The sequence below is a fragment of the Callionymus lyra genome, chromosome 10 (assembly GCF_982586985.1).
Source record: "Callionymus lyra chromosome 10, fCalLyr1.hap1.1, whole genome shotgun sequence".
Taxonomy (NCBI): Eukaryota; Metazoa; Chordata; class Actinopteri; order Syngnathiformes; family Callionymidae; genus Callionymus; species Callionymus lyra.
In genome coordinates this window covers 24,281,882-24,300,883 of record NC_141827.1, presented here as the reverse complement: position 1 = coordinate 24,300,883, position 19,002 = coordinate 24,281,882, and the positions used below count along the sequence as shown (strand labels likewise).

The following is a 19,002-nucleotide window of genomic DNA, read 5'->3' as shown; positions in this document are numbered from 1 at the left end:
CACGCCCCCTTTCTCTCCACCGCGGATTCTCATTCGATGTCGTCAAGGAAAATAACTTGTCTCGGCGTTTGCGATTGGCCGCGGAGGCCGTCGATCAGGCGCACCAGTTCGGTTGTGACGAAGAACTCCTTCCCGTGGATAGTTCGGTTGAGCGCTCGCTGCATATAAGCTCGGCCGGGAGTTTCCGTCCAGCCACACTCAGCCGTCCAGACTGAACAATGGTTAACATGAGCGATCACCATTTTCTACTTATATATCCAAATACGAGCTCAAGACAGTCGAGAAGGCGAACGACGAGACGGAAAAGAGTAAGTAAAAAAGTCTTTATATTTTTTGGTGTGTGTCTACTGTTGTTTTTTAAATAAACTTTTAAAAGCAGTAGTTGACAGCAGTTTAAAACATGACTTTCTATTTATTTGAATTTATTTCGTATTGCATCGGCATACAAAGTTGCAATACGACTTTTTCCATGCGTGTCTTTAATGGTTAGTGTCTTTTAACGTAAAAAATAACAAAAAACTAATGACAATAGCACACCTTCATAAATAAAGATTATAAAATAAATGACAATCTAACGCAACAGTTCTTCTCTTTCAACTTCCCCATGGGAGTTCATTGTAATGTCACATACTCCGGTTTTCATTAAAAAAAAATCCCGTTAAAGACGCTTCTTAAATAGTGTCATGTTTATTCATCTTTAATTTCTCTTTATTCTCAACATTGACTCTTTTTGTCGCCGCTTCCTCGCTGGACTTTCATTTCCATGACGTAACTGTCTTGGCCAACAGTTCGTGGCCAGAATAGGGGGAAAAATGGGCGAGAACAATATTATAAAATATACACGTATAACTACATTTTTTTAAATTTTTTAAATTAAATTATCTTGTGAACATTTAGTCTAGTTGTTTTCTCGTAACAACAATGTCAGGATAGTTGTTTATTTCAACACCAGCGAATAAAGGGTGGGTTAAATAATACCGGCTTAGATTGTATATATTAAAAATTGTTTATGTATTTTCTATTCAACTAAATCCACAACCATATAATCAATGTAATCATCAAAAAAATACTGTTGACTTGCGACTTTATTTGCTGAACTTGCTAGCGACGGCAGATGGCGCTGTGTAGCTGGCTTCTTTGTTTACCAGGATGAAAAACAATTGAGGTTCTTCGAATAAAAAAAACGTAATTGTATTTAATCATCTTGATCCCAAGCAAGTGGACAGTTTTAATCTCTGAAACATTAACATTAATTGTGAAAGATAAATGGATAAATTATTAGATTTGCCTATTTTTTTAAGATTGGAATTTTTGAGATGCTTAAGATGTCTGGGGGGAAAAAATGTCATTAATCAGGTATATTTTCTTCACAGAATTGCTGGGACAAGCTATCTCCAACACATTGGCAGACTTGATTGACGGAGATTTGCTAAAGGTATGCCGTTCTCATAATATATGCTCTTTTTATAGCTCATTCTCTTTTCTTTAAAAACATTTTAAACCCCAATCAATGGAAATGAAGTGGGCGGAGTTAGTGGGAGATCCGTCAATCATTTAGGCGCCTCTTGGATCCAGCGCTCATCCGTCTGCTCGCTCTCCGCAGGTCCAGTGTGAAGTGTGTAGCCGACTATCTGTGCGTTGTGACCGATAGCCAAGATGACTGCCGAATGGCTACACCTGCCCCCGCCGTACCCCCCTGGCGTGGGGCCGTTGTGTGGTGCAGAGTTGGAGGCGTGGTATGAGGACTTGCAGGATATTCTGGGCTCTGACACGGGAGGGGCAAAGCTGGCACGTGCCCCACCATGCACAGAGGTCAGTAGCTCAAACCGTTGAACCACCGGTCGTACTCATTATGGCTGTGAGTGTTTTGTTTTTCAAAGAATGATTGATGACTATCGTAACATTTGTGTGGTCTACCTGCAGAAGGAGCCGGAGTTCCTGGACGTCCTGGAGAGTTGTTCTCTGACCTGGCTGACGGAAGGCAGCCAGACGTGGGGAGATGGAGTCCAGAGGATGACGCAGCAGCTCCACAACACCCAACCTCTTCATCACACCTCATCGTCGTCCTCGTCTTCCTCGTCCTGCATGAGTCCCGCCGTGGCCGAGGAGCAGCAGGTGGACGCCGAGCGGGGCAGGAACGGAGACGGTCAGACCGGAGGCAGCAGCGACCTGTTGCCTCCGGAGTTCTTCGAGATGTTGAGCGAGGGCGGCGTGGGAGCGGTGGATCCAAGCGGGACGGTGATCAGCAGTGGCTATTACTACCAAGTTCAACACCACCAGCAGGCCAACAACGCCCAGCCGGCGTCGCCTTCAGCCAGCGAGGAGGAGCTCCCCTGCGTGCCCGACTCCCCGTCCTGCTCCTCCTCGGCTTCCCAGTCACCCCTTCGGAACATCTCCTCGCCGTCCTCGCCCGTGTCCTCGCCTTCCGCATACCCGTCCTCCCATCTGGGGAAACGCAAGAGGAGCACTAACGACAGTGCCTTGTCCTCCTACACCTCTTCCTCGCAGCACACATTGTCCACGTTGTCGTCCGCCAAAAAGAGTCGCAAAGAGCGAGAGCAGGAGAACGAGAGGAAGGTCCAGGAGCTGACGGAGCAGAACGAGCGGTTGAAAGCTGAAATTGAAAGATTGGGAGAGGAGGTGCAGAGGACGCGCAGAGCCCTGATAGAGAGACTCGTCAATACCAGGAAATGAAGGAGGAAGAATCGGGATGAGAGATTGAGAGGAATTGCAATGAGCTGCAGCGGGAAGGGGAAGAAGAGAGAAAAAAAAAAAGGTGGTTGTGAGGTTTTGCTTTAGGAGGTGCGAAAAAAACCAAAGATAATTTATTTACAGGTGGAAAAAAGAAAGGCAGGAAAAAATGCTCAGAGAGAAAAGTGATGAAAGTCAGGACAGGGGAAGGAAAAGGAGAGAAGCTGCAACAACACTGCGGCAAAGTCAGAACGTTGGCGGGAAAAACAAGAGCTTTGTCTTACATGAACGTTTGCAGTTTTAATGCTTCAAGATTGTAAAAAAAAAAAAAAAAAAATCTGAAAGTATAGGACGGATGTTTGTGGTTTAGTTTTCATACCTTCCTGCCATTCTTGCAATAATTTGTAACTCCTATGTCAAGGGCTAAAATCTGGCTAGAGAGATTACCCCCCCATGTGGAGAGAAGAGGAGCTCAGGAACAGTTCTGAAAGTGCCCCTACTAGTATGAGATTTTCTTCGTGGGTGGGGGAATATTTTGTAGCCTTTTCTTACGTTTTTTACGAGCGTTTTTGTCTACTTGGCAAGTAGGACCCCGGCTATACTTTTCCAGCTGACCTTTTCTAGCAATGTGGGTGCATCGTTGGACCCCAAATGACTATTTTTATATGAATCTGTAACAAGAGAGCTGACATGTAGCGGCCTGTAACATCCTTTTTATATCGGTTTACTTTCCACTATCACTGCTTGACAAATATGCATGGCTTCTGTCATTAACCTTATGTTATCCATTATTGTAATCCTACATTTGTAATAAAAAGAAGTTTCATATACAGTCGTGTTTTGTTTTTGTGTGCGGGAAAAGAAATTCAAAAGAAGAAAAAAAAAATGGATTGAGAGACCATATTTATTTCCATGATTCCATAGTGTGGGTGTAACAAATAGCTGAAAACATGATTTAAGAAGATGTAAAGAGGGCTTTGAATGTGCAGCACACCTTCAGAAGGTTAATATGGTATTCTGACTTGATCACAGGGAGAGTATAAAATCAGTTTCTTTTGGTGTAGGGATTTAGGAAAAAAATCCCCTCATTCTGTAGATGCATTCATTCACTCTCTCTGTGTGTTTTTATTTCCCCGCCGGCCCATCCAGAATTTCATTAGTCCTCGGTGCCAAAACCACATTGTCTTAGATCCCGTCACGGCTTTGCCTTAAGCTAATACCCTCATCTCCTGGTGTACATCTTGTTCCCATTCTCCCAAAAAAAAAATTAAATCACACCTCTTCCCATTCTGCTCCCTTCTTTTCTCTGACTAACCTGGTTTCCTTCTGTCTCACTTCTTCTTGCCCTTCTGAGGAGCAGGTTCTGGACTCTTCCCTTCAGCTAGAGCTAGCTGCTTCTTTAGGTCCAACAGTTTGGACACTTCTGCTGTGATCGCGGCTTTGTCGGCCTTCTGCGCTTTCAGGGCTCGTACCTTCTCTCCCTGTGACGCACAAGAAACAATAGAAATGACATTTCTAATATTGCAAGACATTAATGGGATTGACAGAAAGGCAACATAATACTGAGACTAGAAGCCTGGACTATAAATGAAAATAACTTACACTAGAAATAAAGTACAATAAAAAAAAAAAAGGAAAGTAAAAGTAAATTGAATAATTCCTTAAATTAAAATTAAAGCTATAAGTATTTATCAATGCTATCATTTTGATCTAGCCATTCACACATTATTGGTTAAGAAAATCAGTTGTGTCATTTACTTCTTTATCTATCTCGACAATGAAGCAGTTAGAATCATCGTTGGAAACTAAAGAACGATTTAACAGATATAAATACTCCTTTTTTAATTTTTAAAACGGCAATTCGGTTGGTTAAATGCATTTAACACAGTATTTTAAAAGTGCATTCAGGGCCAAATTAAATTCAACATTTGTTAGATGCTTCCGTATGATTGTGAAATTTACAACGACGGCATCATTTGAGAAACAAATCCGTGTGTGAAGTTCCTACTAAAATTCTCTCTACACTATTAGATAAATAAAACATTTTTAATTTAGTATCTAATTGCAGCGACTCTGACCTGCTCCGTCACGGCCTGAGTGAGCTCTTTGGCTTTCTCCGGGTCGACGCCGCTCACGGGCGCAGCTGGGGCGGAGGTGGCTGGTGCCGGCGTGGCGTCAGGCTTCGTGCCGGCCGCGCTCTGACATATAGAAAACAGCTTGATGGTCATTTTCCTTCAAGAGATTACATGCTTCATTTCAAACAATAACACACGCTGTAAAAACTGGACATGTTTTTAAGAACAGAGAGTGAAGCACGCAGGACAGAGAAAAAAAAAAAACAAGTGACAAAGACGTGCATGAGCGTCTGGTATTAGTGAAAACATGCAATCCTCGCTGGCACTGCAGCAACTGTGTGGACTCGACACAAACAAACGATACCTTTTGTCCTGGCTGTTCGTCTTCAGGCTGCAAGCAGGCGGAAGGTTTTTATAGAGGATTATTTGAAGAACACAATAGTGTCATGTTTTAATAAAGCACACGTCTGCCAAGAATTTCATTGAGATTTGACTCAAGGGCTCGACAGGAGGATGTGAAAGGGAAAGAAAAAAATCCTATTTGCTGTGGAAATATTGAAACAATGACATACCTGCTGTCCACCAAATCTTTTCTTCAGTGCTTCAATATGGTCCGACTCCAGCTTCTGGAACAATGGACTGACCTAAGAATGATGAGAAAATGATGCAATTAATCAAATGGTTCATCAAATATTATCATGTCAAGTCGCTCCAAATATTATTTTGTAATTTCAATGTACATTTAGAGTTACATTTCTGAAACTCCTCTAACAATGTGAGCCTTTGTTTTAAAGGTATGGAGAGATGACCCGGACAGGACCAGAAACTGTGAAGCCAGTTGAGGACACAGCTGGAATGTTGGGAACTGCGTTATGCAAATGAGTTGCCTAGCCAGATAATTTTCTTTCCAAGACTGTTTGCATTAGCTTTCACATATTTTCTGCCCCAGTTTCTAAATGATAATTGGTTATTCTACAAGACTGCTGGCTTTTGTGTCCATTTCATGAGCTCTGGGAAATGTAAAAACATGTCAAAGTGTATTTAAAATTATACATTTGCTAATTGAAGTGTTGCGGTTTAAAATCGTGCATATTCCAATGTCCTAATGCATATAAATCCTTAAATTTATTTTAGTCATGTCCGGAAAATCCTATATTGAATTAATGGACATCAAATTATTTTTAATTTAAAACAACATTTTCATAATGTAAAATATGCCCATAACACATTTTTTACAGTATAAAAATAATACACTTATAGACGTATCATTTATTTCTGTAGTGAAACATTTTCAGGAGCCATGGTCTCAAACAGGAAACTATTCAATATGATTTAGTGTTTTTCGGTAGTAGGTGAAGAAAAGGCTTAACCTAAAAAATAATTTGTATGCATTTCCTTCACAAAAATAAATCTATTTCCTGTATTTAAAACACTGGTAGTAAACGTTTATTAAGAATTAAATATTCTTAAATAAGTTCATCGAAAGTCTGTCTGGTGAAGCCATTGGTCTCACACAAGGCTCTCAGTAAGAAAACCCAGCACAGAGTGGACAGTGAATCATTAGCAGCTGGACACAACAAGCCCTGCAGGGACAAGGCGCCGGAGTGAAACCTGGAAAGTCTCAGGCAGCGACCTGGTCATTAAACCAGCATGCATGTCAGTTCACCACCAGCTTCAGCGGTGTTGCAATATCGACACACAGTTGCATCTTCGTTTTTATCAGCCTGGTGTCAACATGTCAAACAGTCTACTGTGTCGCCGCATGCATGAATCGTGAGGATGTGTTTCTAGGGTCGCACTCACAGTGCCGATGCGGTGTCCAGCACCGAGGACACAAACGAACTTGCCCGTGCCTTGCAGCACGGTGTTGACGCAAGACTGAGGGGCGTTGAGTTGATCCCTGATGGTTTGGCTGACGGTGGGCATGTACGGCATCAGCATCACCGACAGCAGACACGCGATATTCACAGACACGCCGGTGACCGTCCCAGCTCGCTGCCTGGAGAGGGAGCACAAACATGGCACTCAGAGAGAATAAACAGACAGAAATACGACGTGAAAGACCAAGTCTGCCTCCTTGGACATTTTACAATTAAAAATGACACCACAGGACTCGTCACAATGACATCTAGGGGGCACAGTAGTGCAACAGGTTAACTCATCTGTTGCCATCTTACTTGTCAGAGTCTCCTCCCTTGATCTTCTTCCAGGGCTCGTTCACTTGAATGAACTGGTTGCCATGGCGAGAGATGTTCAAGATGTGTTTAAGGGCGTCTCGGATTCTGAGAATATAGGTGTCAATTGAGAACAAAATCAACAAGATCTAAACATTTTAAACGTAACGTTTTAAATAGAATAGGAAATTTCAGAGCCGTTTGACACGTTAAGAAAATAAATGGGTAATGATTACTAGCTAGACGGAAATTGTTGCATCAAGAAGTCTAATAGCAGACGGAAACGTGGGGATTTGAACATACAAAACCTTCTGATAGAAACGCAACATAATAAGGGCCAAGTGGAAAGACAATGACTCAGAATTATTACGTGACTATCTATAGATTCAAAAATATTTACAATAAAAGTTGACACTAAAATGTTCTGCATTACAAAATTCAAATATATATACACATATGTAAATTAATTAAACTGTAAAAGTAAGAAAGAAAACAAAAAGAAAAATAAAGAAATGCAACCGTTTTATTCATATACTTATAAATATTTATGACCCATAGATATGAATGACGTGCACTACCAGATTGAGTACACCATTAATGAAACTTACACAGGAAGTTTGTTTGTTGAAAACATAAGGCTAAAAGACATGCATTAAAATAATAGATACTAACTCCGTTTGCAGTTTACACCAGATAAAAAGTTAACCAAATCAGTTACTGTAAGATTAGGTCCATCCTTGCGACACCTCACCCCACTTAAAGATTTTAATCATTCAAAATAAAATGGTTTATCTGGAAAAATGTTTTCATAACAATTTAAAGAAATATATTTACAAACAATCCAAGACTTAAACTGAGCCTTTGACATTAAGCCATCAGATCGACATGGACTGTACTCACTTGACTTTGTCCATGAGCGTGATGTACTGCTGCAGCTCCCAACCCACCAGAGCCAAAAGCTTCTTATCTTCCGGCTGGAGCTCCATCGCCGGCACACAGCCATCAAAGAACTTTGCGACAAACATGCCGGCCCTGGAGAACAAAACAAGGACGATTGAAGGAGGAAGAACAAAAGCAGAGTAATTGAAGGGTCACAGAGAAGGCGGCAGACTTGGAGGGGAAAAAAAACGAAACAATGAGCGTGCAACAAGCAAAGAGAATGTTCACCCACTCTCTGATTGTTTATTAATTATAGATTTTGCTGATGTAATGTGGCGCTCTAAAGTCAACAGTGCAGCTTTGGTATCCAAGACCTTCACAGGGAATTTAAAGAGAGATGAAACTGTCAAATCAAAAGTGTCACAATTGATGACATGATGAAATCTGAGCAGCAGAAAGACAAACTGCATCCATGATTAGGCTGTAATGTTTGGATTCTAAAAATCCTCATTAAACATCACTATAATCATTGAGCGAGCACAAATCATATGAACAGGCGACAGCAAAGGAACAATTAAATGACAGTACAACATCAAGTTAACTTCCTCATCTTCTCTTCATTGAAAACATGGTTGTCGTTTTAGCTTGATGTCATAGATGGTAATTACGATAAAGAAAATAACATGAAGGGGATATACAGTACATTTCAATGAGGTTAAATCTTTATATTGTGAATTATAAAGTCAATAAATTTAATTGAGCAAAAACTCTGTATTCACGATCATTAAACAAAACTCCTCAAAGGTTTACCCAAATGCTCAAAGTCTGGCCGCCTCATAAGCAGACTTCACGTGGAAGACGTATGAACTGTATTATTCAACCAAAAGAATATTATTATAATTATTTTAAAAATATCAAACTTTGTATCAAACACGCTTCTTGTAAGAGAAGCTGCCAAGTGTCGCTGCCTATTCCTACATACTGAAAACCTGTTGAAAAGCATGAAATTATACATGCATTTTATTTGAAAAAGACTGTTTAATCTAGTATGTCACTGTTCATATTTGACCCCTGCCCTTCTTAATGAAGCCCTCTTCCAAAGAAAGTTAGAGGCTGCGGTGTCATCATTAATCACTTGTCCTGTAGTAAAAAGGAGATGAGATTCACCTGCACATGTAAAGAATTATGATAGGTCTTTGGCACAACAACTTCTGATAGATTAATGCGATTCTAATACATTCAGAAAAATGAAAGATGTTCAATGTAACATGAAAATGAACATTCAAAATGAAGGCAAAAATCAGCTAAACATATGCAGCTGCAGCGATGAGTTCACTGTGAGGGAGTAAGATGACAGGAGAGAGATTTTATTGTATGTATGTATGCATGTATATATGTATGAAGCTTTTTGTAGTGTCACATTTTTAAGTCTCACAAAAAAAACTTTAGTTTCTGGTTAAGTAACTGGAGATTGAATCGACTCAACTGGCAAAAAAATCCTATTGTCAATGCAAAAAAAACTAAGATTTTGGAATGCACTCTATCTTGAGCTATATTTTATTTGTTATTGTTTTGATTGTTTAACTGCTTTGTGAACCTGGTCTAGAAAAGCGCTATACAAATATTACTTACTTACAAAAACAGATTTTTAAATATTAAATTACCTTAAAATAAAAAATAAACTGAGGCAACTAGTCCATAATTGTATTTATAAAAATGTTGATAAAGCAATGGTACAATGCATTGAATAATCGATATGAAAAAATCCCAAATACAATATTACTAATTTGTGCTAAACTCTCAGTTTATAATATGAACACATGAACCTAAGACGACAGAAGTCTGGGCAGCAAGTTTGCTCCAGGACGGTTCAGTGATCTGAGGGACAAAGTTTTTCTGGGGCAGAGTATGTTGTGTCACCAACACCTGCAGCGGGACGCAAACTCAACCAATTAAGCATCAAAGTTCCTGCCCGAGAAACAATTTGAAGATCAAGGTTCTTTGAAAAAGAGCTTCGGAGAAAGATCTTTGATGTGGGGTTTAACCCTGATCCTTTTAAAGTCATCGGAGGCGCAGTAATTGGGGCTAAATTACGCCATCCAAAACAAATTCAGAAAACTAGGGTGAATCTTTCGTAATAGTTATAGCATCGTCTTTTTTTTCGACGGTGCAATACTTCAGCTGGATGACACTGCTCTTTATTTGAAGGGCTTCTCCCTAAAGTAAATAAAGGTTTCTTGAGGTGAACTTTCTCTTTACTACCATCAACTCAAAACCATAAAAGGTGACGGAATGATGCATCATAACATGGATTCACTGTCAACATCCAGTGATGACCAACCTGTTGATGAAGTTGCCCAGGTTGTTGAGCAGCTCTGAGTTGTTCTTTATAGCCATGTCTGCCCATGAGAAAGCTGAATCTTGGCCCTCGGGTCGCACAAAGAGCAGATAAAAGCGCCACACATCAGAGGGGATCCCGGTGTCCTTGGCCATGTCCCCGAAAACTCCAATGCCACGACTCTTGGAGAACTTTGTGTCCTCATAATTAAGGTATTCTGTGGAAACAAAAAAAAGTTTTCAACTCAACCCCAGGTGAAAAAGACTCAAATAAAAGTTGAAATGGCATTTCAGTTACATTATTAAGTTCTTACCAGTGGCTACCAGGTGGTTGACCAGCGTGTAGTTGTCCTGGGCTCCCAGCAGGGAGCAGGGAAACACCACACTGTGGAACGGCACGTTGTCCTTGGCCATGAAGTTGTACAGCTCCACCTGGTGGTGAGGTCACACAAGCGCAGACAGGGATGACATCATATTAGATCATCGTGAGATCATCCAGTTCAAAGAGGACTTATCAGCTCTTCCCAACCCCCAACTCAATCTCCCTGCAAATACAGGCCATCCCATAAACACGGCAGACACTCAATCCTGGGCTTTAGATGAGTCAGAGAGTGTGAAGACGATATACTCACACGTGCGTGTGCGTGTGTGCGTGCGCGTGCGCGTGCGCGTGTGCGTGTGCGTGTGCGTGTGTAAAGACAGTTTACATGCAAGTGCAGCCATTTATTAGGCAGTAATGATGCATGAAAATTCCGTATCACACTTTGCACACAAACTTTGAACAGTCCCTATAGGCCTGACTCAAGACAAACAATGAGCATCATCAGGGACAATAAGACTCAAGAATTCCCGGAGCACTTGTGGTTCGCACTGAGGTTTAGAGAAATGTTTTCATTTTCCTCTGTACACAAACAAGACGCCTCCTGAATCTGCTTCATTGTTTGTTTGGGTAATTTAGCCAAAAGAGCATTAAAGAAAGTGAACAAAGAAGTAATGAAGTGCCAGTGCTGCCTTTCGGCCCAAATACAAAGCAGGATCTCAACGTCCGCGCTGTTAATTAACTATGTAAACTGCTGGATTTCATCAGAGCTGGAGGTGATTCTAATGAGTCTAAAGCTTACGTTTCGTTAATATAGACCAATGTAAAATGGGTCATTCCAGTGTTGAGGTGTCGGTTACCTGTTGAGGATTCTTCCACCACTTTTCCCATTCTTTGGTGTAGTTGGCGGTGATGGAGAGATAACCAATAGGTGCATCAAACCAAACATAGAAAACCTGCAGGAAAACAATATTGAAATTCCTCAGCAAATTCTAACAATATCGTGGGGGGTATTATTTAATTTCTGACCTTATCTTTGTAGTCCTCATGAGGTACAGGCGTGCCCCACTTCAGGTCTCTAGTGATGCAGCGAGGTTTGAGTCCATCTCTGAGCCAGGAACGTGTGATCTGTTTAGCGTTTGATGTCCAGTCTCCAGTGCTGGTGGACTTATCCAGCCACTGTTCCAGCTGGTTCTCCAGCTAACACAGGGAAAAGAAGAGGAAACATTAAAACTTGCAGCAGATCCACATGGGAAACCACTATGTTGGCAGCACTTTTATATTCAACTGGTAAAAATTGATTAATTTCCGTCCCCCATTACACTGACAAAATGAGAATCCAGGATGTGAAACAAACCTTAGGCAGGTCCAGGAAGAGATGTTTGGAGGAGCGGATGACTGGAGTCTGTTTGCAGACTTTGCACTGTGGATCCTGGGGGAATAACCAACAGTGTTAGAACAAATTCCCATTTCATTCACAGCGTTATGTCTAATATACACCCAGAGAAGTGACATGAGATCACTTGTAGTGAATACAGTGAATTAAAAAAATTAAACATGAATAAAATATACTGATAAAATTCTCCATATTGGCGTTTAAAAAACATCTCTTAATTAATTCATCAAGTTAAACAAAAAAGGCAGAATATTAAATATTTTACAACTCATTTGCTAACAGTCGAACAATTTTTGAAAACCTCCTTATCCAATCTTAAATACTGGCATTTTTATAAGTCACAATATCAAAATAGACAATACGGAATATCCATATGGAATTTTAATCAACCACCCAGCGGGCCACATAAAATGACTTGGTGGGTCTTGAGTTTGACACATGACTTTAGATTTTATGGTAGGAAAGAAGTGTCAATTGCGCTATGAACAAAAACTAATGACACAGAATTAAAAGAAATAAATGTATATATCTTTATCAAGATCTGGCACAGATAATGGAAGTCTGAACAGAATTTTTAGGCTTTCCCACCCGTATTCAAATTCGTTCTTTATCAATTTATTATACATGTATATAGATTTAAGAGTGCTAGAAGAACACAATTTGAAGTCAAAGGTAAAGACTTTAGTATAGCAAACATGCATTTTGATGAACTCCCTCTCCATTAAAATACATTTACTTTATTTCTTTGAACATTTAAAACAACCTTGTGTTTTTGCTTTCCATCCGCCTTATAATATGCACGTCTGCCTTTAACCACCAACTAAGTATGTTGATGATACTTTTGTCTTCCTGCAAACCCACCTTGAGTTCCACAGCATTAATGAGGCGTCCACACTTGTCACACTGGTCACCTCGGGCCTCTGGGTATCTGCAAAAAGGGCATGTGCCTTCCACAAATCGGTCAGCCAGGAAACGCTGGCAGTTCTCGCACCGCAGTTGCTCCACTATGTCCTCAACCAGAAACTCGTTCTTGTGGAGTCTCCAGAAGATGTCCTGAGCTATCCTGAAGAGATGGAGGAGAGTAAAATCATTTCACATGCTGCAGCAGAATTCACATTAGTTCAAACTCAAGCAGAAAGAATAGACTGCCCATCGGTCAATGATCATTCTAGACGGCAAGGAACCTTTTCTTCAGGGATCATCACATTATTTATTTAAAAACAGAAACAGCCAGGGAAGAAAGAATGCTTCGTTTTTAACGAATCAAGTCTGCAGTTTTACCTCTGTAGGCCTTTTTAAATTTTCAAAGAACATGACTCTTGCTTCATGTTTGATGCCTTTTAAGTAGAATCTTGTCAAAGCCAGCGCCTCCAAAACTAAAGTTTTATCTTTGCAATTCCTTCAGAAACGGTAGCTGAGGCCTCAACTTAGTATCTAAATAGTGCCACAATGTGCGGAAAAGCCTAACAATGGCAAAAACTTTTCTTTTTTTTATCTTTAATCAAAAGTAAAAACTTTCAGCTTTCTAATTTATTTATGCAATCTATGATTCTGAATCCACCAATAAAACAATAATGATAAACAATAACAATACATCTAATTTAATGCAGACAAACCTGCTGTGACTAATTTTCTGTTGGCTGGTTTTCTAGATTCATAAATTCACTGCTAATTATGAGACAATAACATTGTGTATGTAGGAGGAGATTCAAAAGTTTTATTTTAGGAACCGATTCAGATCCAACTCATCATTTTACCATTTCATGAAAGTGATACATATATAATCAAAAATCTAAATTAGGATTACGTTTAATTTTCTGGAAATTACTTTTGAAACCAGCTAAAGATCAGACTCATGTCTAGCACACATCATTTATAGCTTATGAAATACATCCAGATGAATGCATTAACCATCCTCACCTAAGTACCTCTTGTTGATTAAAAAATGTAAAGCCATTTTTGTCTCAACCTACTCAGTCTGCTGCTCTGTCGTAGTCCTTCCGAAGAAGTCAAAGTCGATGTGGAACCACTTGTAGATGTCAGCATGGATGGCATGGTATTTGTCGCAGATCTGCTGCGGGGTCAGACCTTCTTCTCTGGCTTTGTTTTCCGTGGCCGTCCCGTACTCGTCGGTACCACACACAAAGAGAAGATTCCACCCTCGTATCCGGCCGTACCTGGACCAAAAGATTAAAGGTGTCGTTTGGATGATTGTTTTTCTTAAACGATGTCAATAAATAGTTTGGGTCAATTATTCATAACCCTCCCCGCTTATTTTTTGACATACATGCCTTGAAAAAAAAAAAAAAGTCTTTGGTACATTACCTGGAAAAAACATCTGCGCTGAGGACACAGCCAATGATGTTTCCCAGGTGGGGAACGTTGTTGACATAAGGCAAGGCACTGGTCACCATGATGTTCCGCTTGCCATCGAGTGGCAAACTGTTGGCAGGGAAAGGAAAAATGTTTCATGTGTTTCATGTTATACTGTCAAAATCAAATTCAAGTTCTGTATTTTAATAGAACTCAGACATGAACAAATACAGGTAGGGACTGTAAGAAGCAAAAGTACAAATGCTATGTTTGTTTCTTCTACTCGTGTTTTTTAATCCCTTTAAAGAGGGGATTTAAAATACATTAATTAAAAGCTATAGCTGAAAAATAAAACACCATCCAATCAAATAACTGAATGGATGCCGACATCCACACAAAAGAGTTAAGGATTACGAACATTCTAACATTATCTTGTACTCTGGAGATGAGGTTTAGGCGAAGAGCATGACGAAAACTGTACATTTTTTAATTTTAAATGTGGCTTCCTCAAACCGTTTTCATAGATAGGCTTTAAATTAGAAAAATTAGCTAAACCACACCATTATCTTTTTGGTATGTATATTTTTTATATATTTTCTTCAAAGTCAACATAATAACTCACATTGGATGTTTCCGGACAGTTTCTGCTGTGCTTGCGTTTAAAGCATGAGTCCACGTCAAAGCTGCCGCCTCCATTTCCTCTTCGGAAATCATTCGATCGGATTCCTCACTCTAAACAAATAAAAACATTACCTTAGTTTTTCAAAATAAGATTAAGGAAATATGTTTGAAGGACAAGACAAAAGGCAACTTGTATACAATAAAATATGTTTGCACAACAAGAAGTTAGGAACACAACAAATGAATTGTGCTTTATAATTGAAAATGTTTGTTTTTTTGTGATTTAAAACTTGTTTATTTATAACATCCGGTCTTTAGCAGCACAGCAGTTTGTTGTCCTATCAAATACAGGCTCCTGAAAAATTTAAAATCTCTATTAACATGATAAATGGCCTTCAAAAAGCAAAATGACAATCAAATAAAATCTTGTCTAACCGGCCAAAGAAAACCTCAACCAAATCGCATAAGAACAACCAAAAAACACAACTACAAATATTTTGTAGTAAAGAAACTTCAAACTATACAACACAAGTTTCAAACTCCAGGCTCGGGGGCCAAATCTTCACCCACCATTTCATTTAATGTGGTCCACTGGATGGTTAGTGGGAAAAAAAAAAGGTATCTGAGATTTTCTTTTAGATAGCAATCTGACCTGATCAGGGCTGCTGCTGCAGGGCTCCGAGGACCTGCAATGGCTGCTCTGTGGGGCTGGTTGTTTCTGCATGTAAGCCTTCAGAGCCTGCAGGCCTTTTCCCTGGAGCACCTTCTGCAGAGAGGAAGTGCAACTGGGCATTGCAGCCACCCGCTCAGACCAACTCTTCACTGACTTGTGTTCACCTAATGGCAAAGACAGATTAAGAGATGAAGATACTCAGGCACAGAGAAAACATATGATGGCCACTTTATTGTTATTGTATTTATGCTTCATATTTTTCTATAATGTTTGATGTTTGTTGATGTATGTTGCACGGTGGACCAAACAAATTTCAAATTAGAGGTCCCTCTCCACCAATGATGGCACAAATAAAGAATTCTAATTCTGATTTAAATACACTACAAAGAGTTGACTGAAATCTAAAAGCACAAACTGTTAAACTGTTAAGCTTATATCTAAAAATGTTTGGACAAAAGTAGTGTACTCCATGTTGTATGTGGGACTGGAATAATAATAATAAAAAAAGGTTTTCTCTCTTTTATTAAAGATTATTTATCTCATAACATAATTTTTGTATCAATAAAAAAAAGATATATAAATGACTTTAATTTAAAATGGTGAACTTTTGCAACCACTGCTTAGTATTGTCAGGTTCACTTTTATATGCCTGCAAATGAATGTAACTTTAAGCTGAAGCAGGCAATTAAGATAAACATGAGTCTTTCAATCATCAGGCATTTTTCAGTTAAATGCTCACCTGATAACAGAGAGGATTCTGTTAAAACTGGACAAAGAGCAGCCCATAGAACAATATCAGCAACTGACACAGCATCCTGGAAAGAAAAACACTTTTCAAACTTATGAATCAAATGACATTACTTTTACTTGCTTTAATGATAAAGACTTTGGGAAAATAATGTTAAAATAAGTTCTTAGGTGATAATTATTAAAAATTCTCATTGTAACCACAATGGCTATTTCCAATAAACCGCTGTAGAATAAGTAAATACAATATGATTTACCCCATTTAGATAGGATGTATTGCCTTTCGTCAGGCTTTGGTCCAAGTAGTTCAGGGGCTTTTCAAGGACTTTGGGGACTTCTGATCCTTTCCCTTGCAAAACTGCCATGTGAAGAGCTTGTTGCAATGCAGGCTGAAGAAATATGAGAAAATGTTAGTTTGATCAATGACTAAAAACATAAAACTAAACTAAAAAAAAAATGAATTTTTACAAATGCATCATAATGAGTCGAGAAATGAGAAATAAGGTCAAATAGGTTAAAGAGAAGATGTGAAAACAACCTGGAGATCTGTGGCTTCCCATTCTAGCCACTGCCCACAGATGTCTCTCTCTTCATGTCCACTCGCCTCGAACATGAACCTAAAGTCAACAGAAAAGTCCCAATGTTGCATAAGCCAGGAAAGTTTCATAAGTTAATCACACGTTAATAAAATGACATTGTGTTGCTAAAAATGTGGTCACTACATAGCAGTGAAACAACCTAAATATTACATAGCAGTATATATATATATATATATATATATATATATATATATAAATAAATATATATTTGTGAATGTTTGTATCCTGTTTTTTCTGTATGTAAATTGAACCTATAAACGACAAGTGTTTTCACATGTTGCCTGATCCACTGAAATTCAATTATTTACCAAGGTATGTTGGTTCACCATGACCCCACTGAAGGTCAATAAAAAAGATCCACAGATGCCTGGTTAAAATAATATAATGATCTAGATAAAAACAGACCGAGATTCATGCAACACTTTTTGGGCCCTAAAATTATTTCGTATTTTTATACCCCAATAATTTGCAGACTGAATCCAAAGGGGTTCATATAGTAAGTGCCACATAAGAAATACATACCGACAGATGGCATTGGCGCTGAAAAGGTAGTTTCCGCTGGGCATACTCAAGGCTGGCACGGCTGTGCGGCTAAGGAAAGGGACGGTTTTTTCTTAAAAAAAAAAATAAAAAAAAAGTGGAAAATTAACACATGATTGTATTGAGTCCAATAAATCAAGTGTGTGTAGAATATATAGTACTAATATCACCCAAAGTTCTTATTATGTTATTCCGCAACACTGTAATATTAATAAATATATGTGAACACGTGTTTATACAGCCATTGATTATTTTTTGGGCCATTTATTGGAGTTCATGTTAGAGCAGGAGTAACTTTTGGATTTGATCTCTGTGTCAACTGTGAATAAAGAATTAAATTGAAAAGCCCACATAGACATTACCATAACATTATACTGCTTCAAATGGATATATAGGGCGACAAACATAACTTAACCACTCAAGCTACTTCAATTAAGGTTGGAATTATAATGTAAAGAAATACAACGCAAGTGAAGACTCATGAGCAGTATAATATAGATATTTGCCTAACCTTCATGTGGGCAATAAAAACAACAACGGTCAACCAACAGAAATATTATGGTAAGGTGGAGTGAACCGGATTAACCAGCATATTAAACATTTGTATTCATATGTTGTTTAATTAAAAAGTGTGAAAGATCATATAGTAAGTAAGTAAGTAATATTTGTAGAGCGCTTTTCTAGACCAGGGTCACAAAGTGCTTAAACAATCAAAACAATAACCAATAAAACATATACTTAAAAGGCCAAGATAACACTGAGACAAACACAGGAGTCTCAGAGAATCAAGGAAATGCCTGCACGAATAAAAGTCTAATTTAGTCTATTATTTTGCCCTTAAAAATATAAGTTATTCAGTTTCATAGGTAGTAAAAAGCTACTTTAATGTGAAAGTAAGACATTTTTTGTTATAATTCCAGCACTAAAATAATCTTGGATAATATATCCTGCAAATTCTTGTTTATTACAACATGCAATAGTAATAACACAATATAAGTAACATGTAAACAATAGACTGCATCAAATCTTCTACAAGTACTGGTCATATTTATTTACAAATTGAGTTCACTTTTTTGTAATTCCCATGTATTTGTTTCGGTTTTAAAAACCAAACTAAAGTTACAGTTTCAAATAGTAAGACAAAGCAGGAACAGAAACACGTCAACATGACAGCTGGTGTGTAGTGTAGCTAGCTAACAACTTCATGCAACAAATACTACCTTTACAGTTTATGCTTCACTGCGAAGGGGTGATAATTATTTTGAAAAATATACTTAAACAATGTTATAATGAAGTGGAAATATGTCAATTGTGAGTTAAAAATAAAGCTAGGAAAGCGTTCTTACCTTCGTGGTTGACATACTGGACCTCACATTTAAATCCACTCTCTTCTAGGGCTGCCAGCACCTTTAGACAGTGTGGATTGCCTTCACTGACGAACAGCTTCATAGTTAAAACAATGCTATTTATGTTTAAAAGAAAGTGTTAAAAACTTTGTCGCAAGGCGTCAAAGGAGTCGCTGCGTGGTAACTTTGCCGGCGATTCCCAGTCAACACACGCTGATGCAAGCGAGACCGGATATATGTCTCAGTTGTAGTTTTCTTAACAACGTGACTGTCGTTGAGTAACGTTAGAACT

The 19,002-nt window shown here is 38.8% G+C and overlaps 2 protein-coding genes across 4 annotated transcripts; one reads left to right on the top strand and one right to left on the bottom strand.

Moving 5' to 3' along the window:
• The first annotated feature begins 162 nt into the window (after nt 1-162).
• On the top strand, nt 163-3,661 carry ddit3 (DNA-damage-inducible transcript 3). 2 transcript variants are annotated; one of them, XM_087801865.1, is made up of 4 exons: nt 163-308; nt 1,374-1,435; nt 1,604-1,812; nt 1,924-3,661. In XM_087801865.1, exons 3-4 carry the CDS (start codon nt 1,657-1,659, stop codon nt 2,692-2,694), a joined length of 927 nt encoding a protein of 308 aa, XP_087657991.1. In that variant the 5' UTR covers nt 163-308; nt 1,374-1,435; nt 1,604-1,656; the 3' UTR covers nt 2,695-3,661. The 2 variants fall into 2 exon arrangements, with proteins under 2 accessions (XP_087657991.1, XP_087657992.1); XM_087801866.1 differs by having other exon boundaries at nt 1,374-1,442; nt 1,610-1,812.
• Nucleotides 3,403-18,904, bottom strand: mars1 (methionyl-tRNA synthetase 1). 2 transcript variants are annotated; one of them, XM_087801858.1, is made up of 22 exons: nt 18,711-18,904; nt 17,347-17,437; nt 16,764-16,842; nt 16,483-16,614; nt 16,218-16,293; nt 15,458-15,642; nt 14,807-14,916; nt 14,197-14,313; nt 13,845-14,048; nt 12,733-12,934; nt 11,833-11,907; nt 11,505-11,675; nt 11,336-11,431; nt 10,471-10,588; nt 10,161-10,374; nt 7,841-7,972; nt 6,944-7,048; nt 6,570-6,765; nt 5,339-5,410; nt 5,131-5,157; nt 4,770-4,889; nt 3,403-4,172 (listed from the first exon to the last, which is right to left on the bottom strand). In XM_087801858.1, exons 1-22 carry the CDS (start codon nt 18,811-18,813, stop codon nt 4,023-4,025), a joined length of 2,775 nt encoding a protein of 924 aa, XP_087657984.1. In that variant the 5' UTR covers nt 18,814-18,904; the 3' UTR covers nt 3,403-4,022. The 2 variants fall into 2 exon arrangements, with proteins under 2 accessions (XP_087657984.1, XP_087657985.1); XM_087801859.1 differs by lacking the exon at nt 5,131-5,157.
• Between the last annotated feature and the right edge of the window lie 98 nt (nt 18,905-19,002).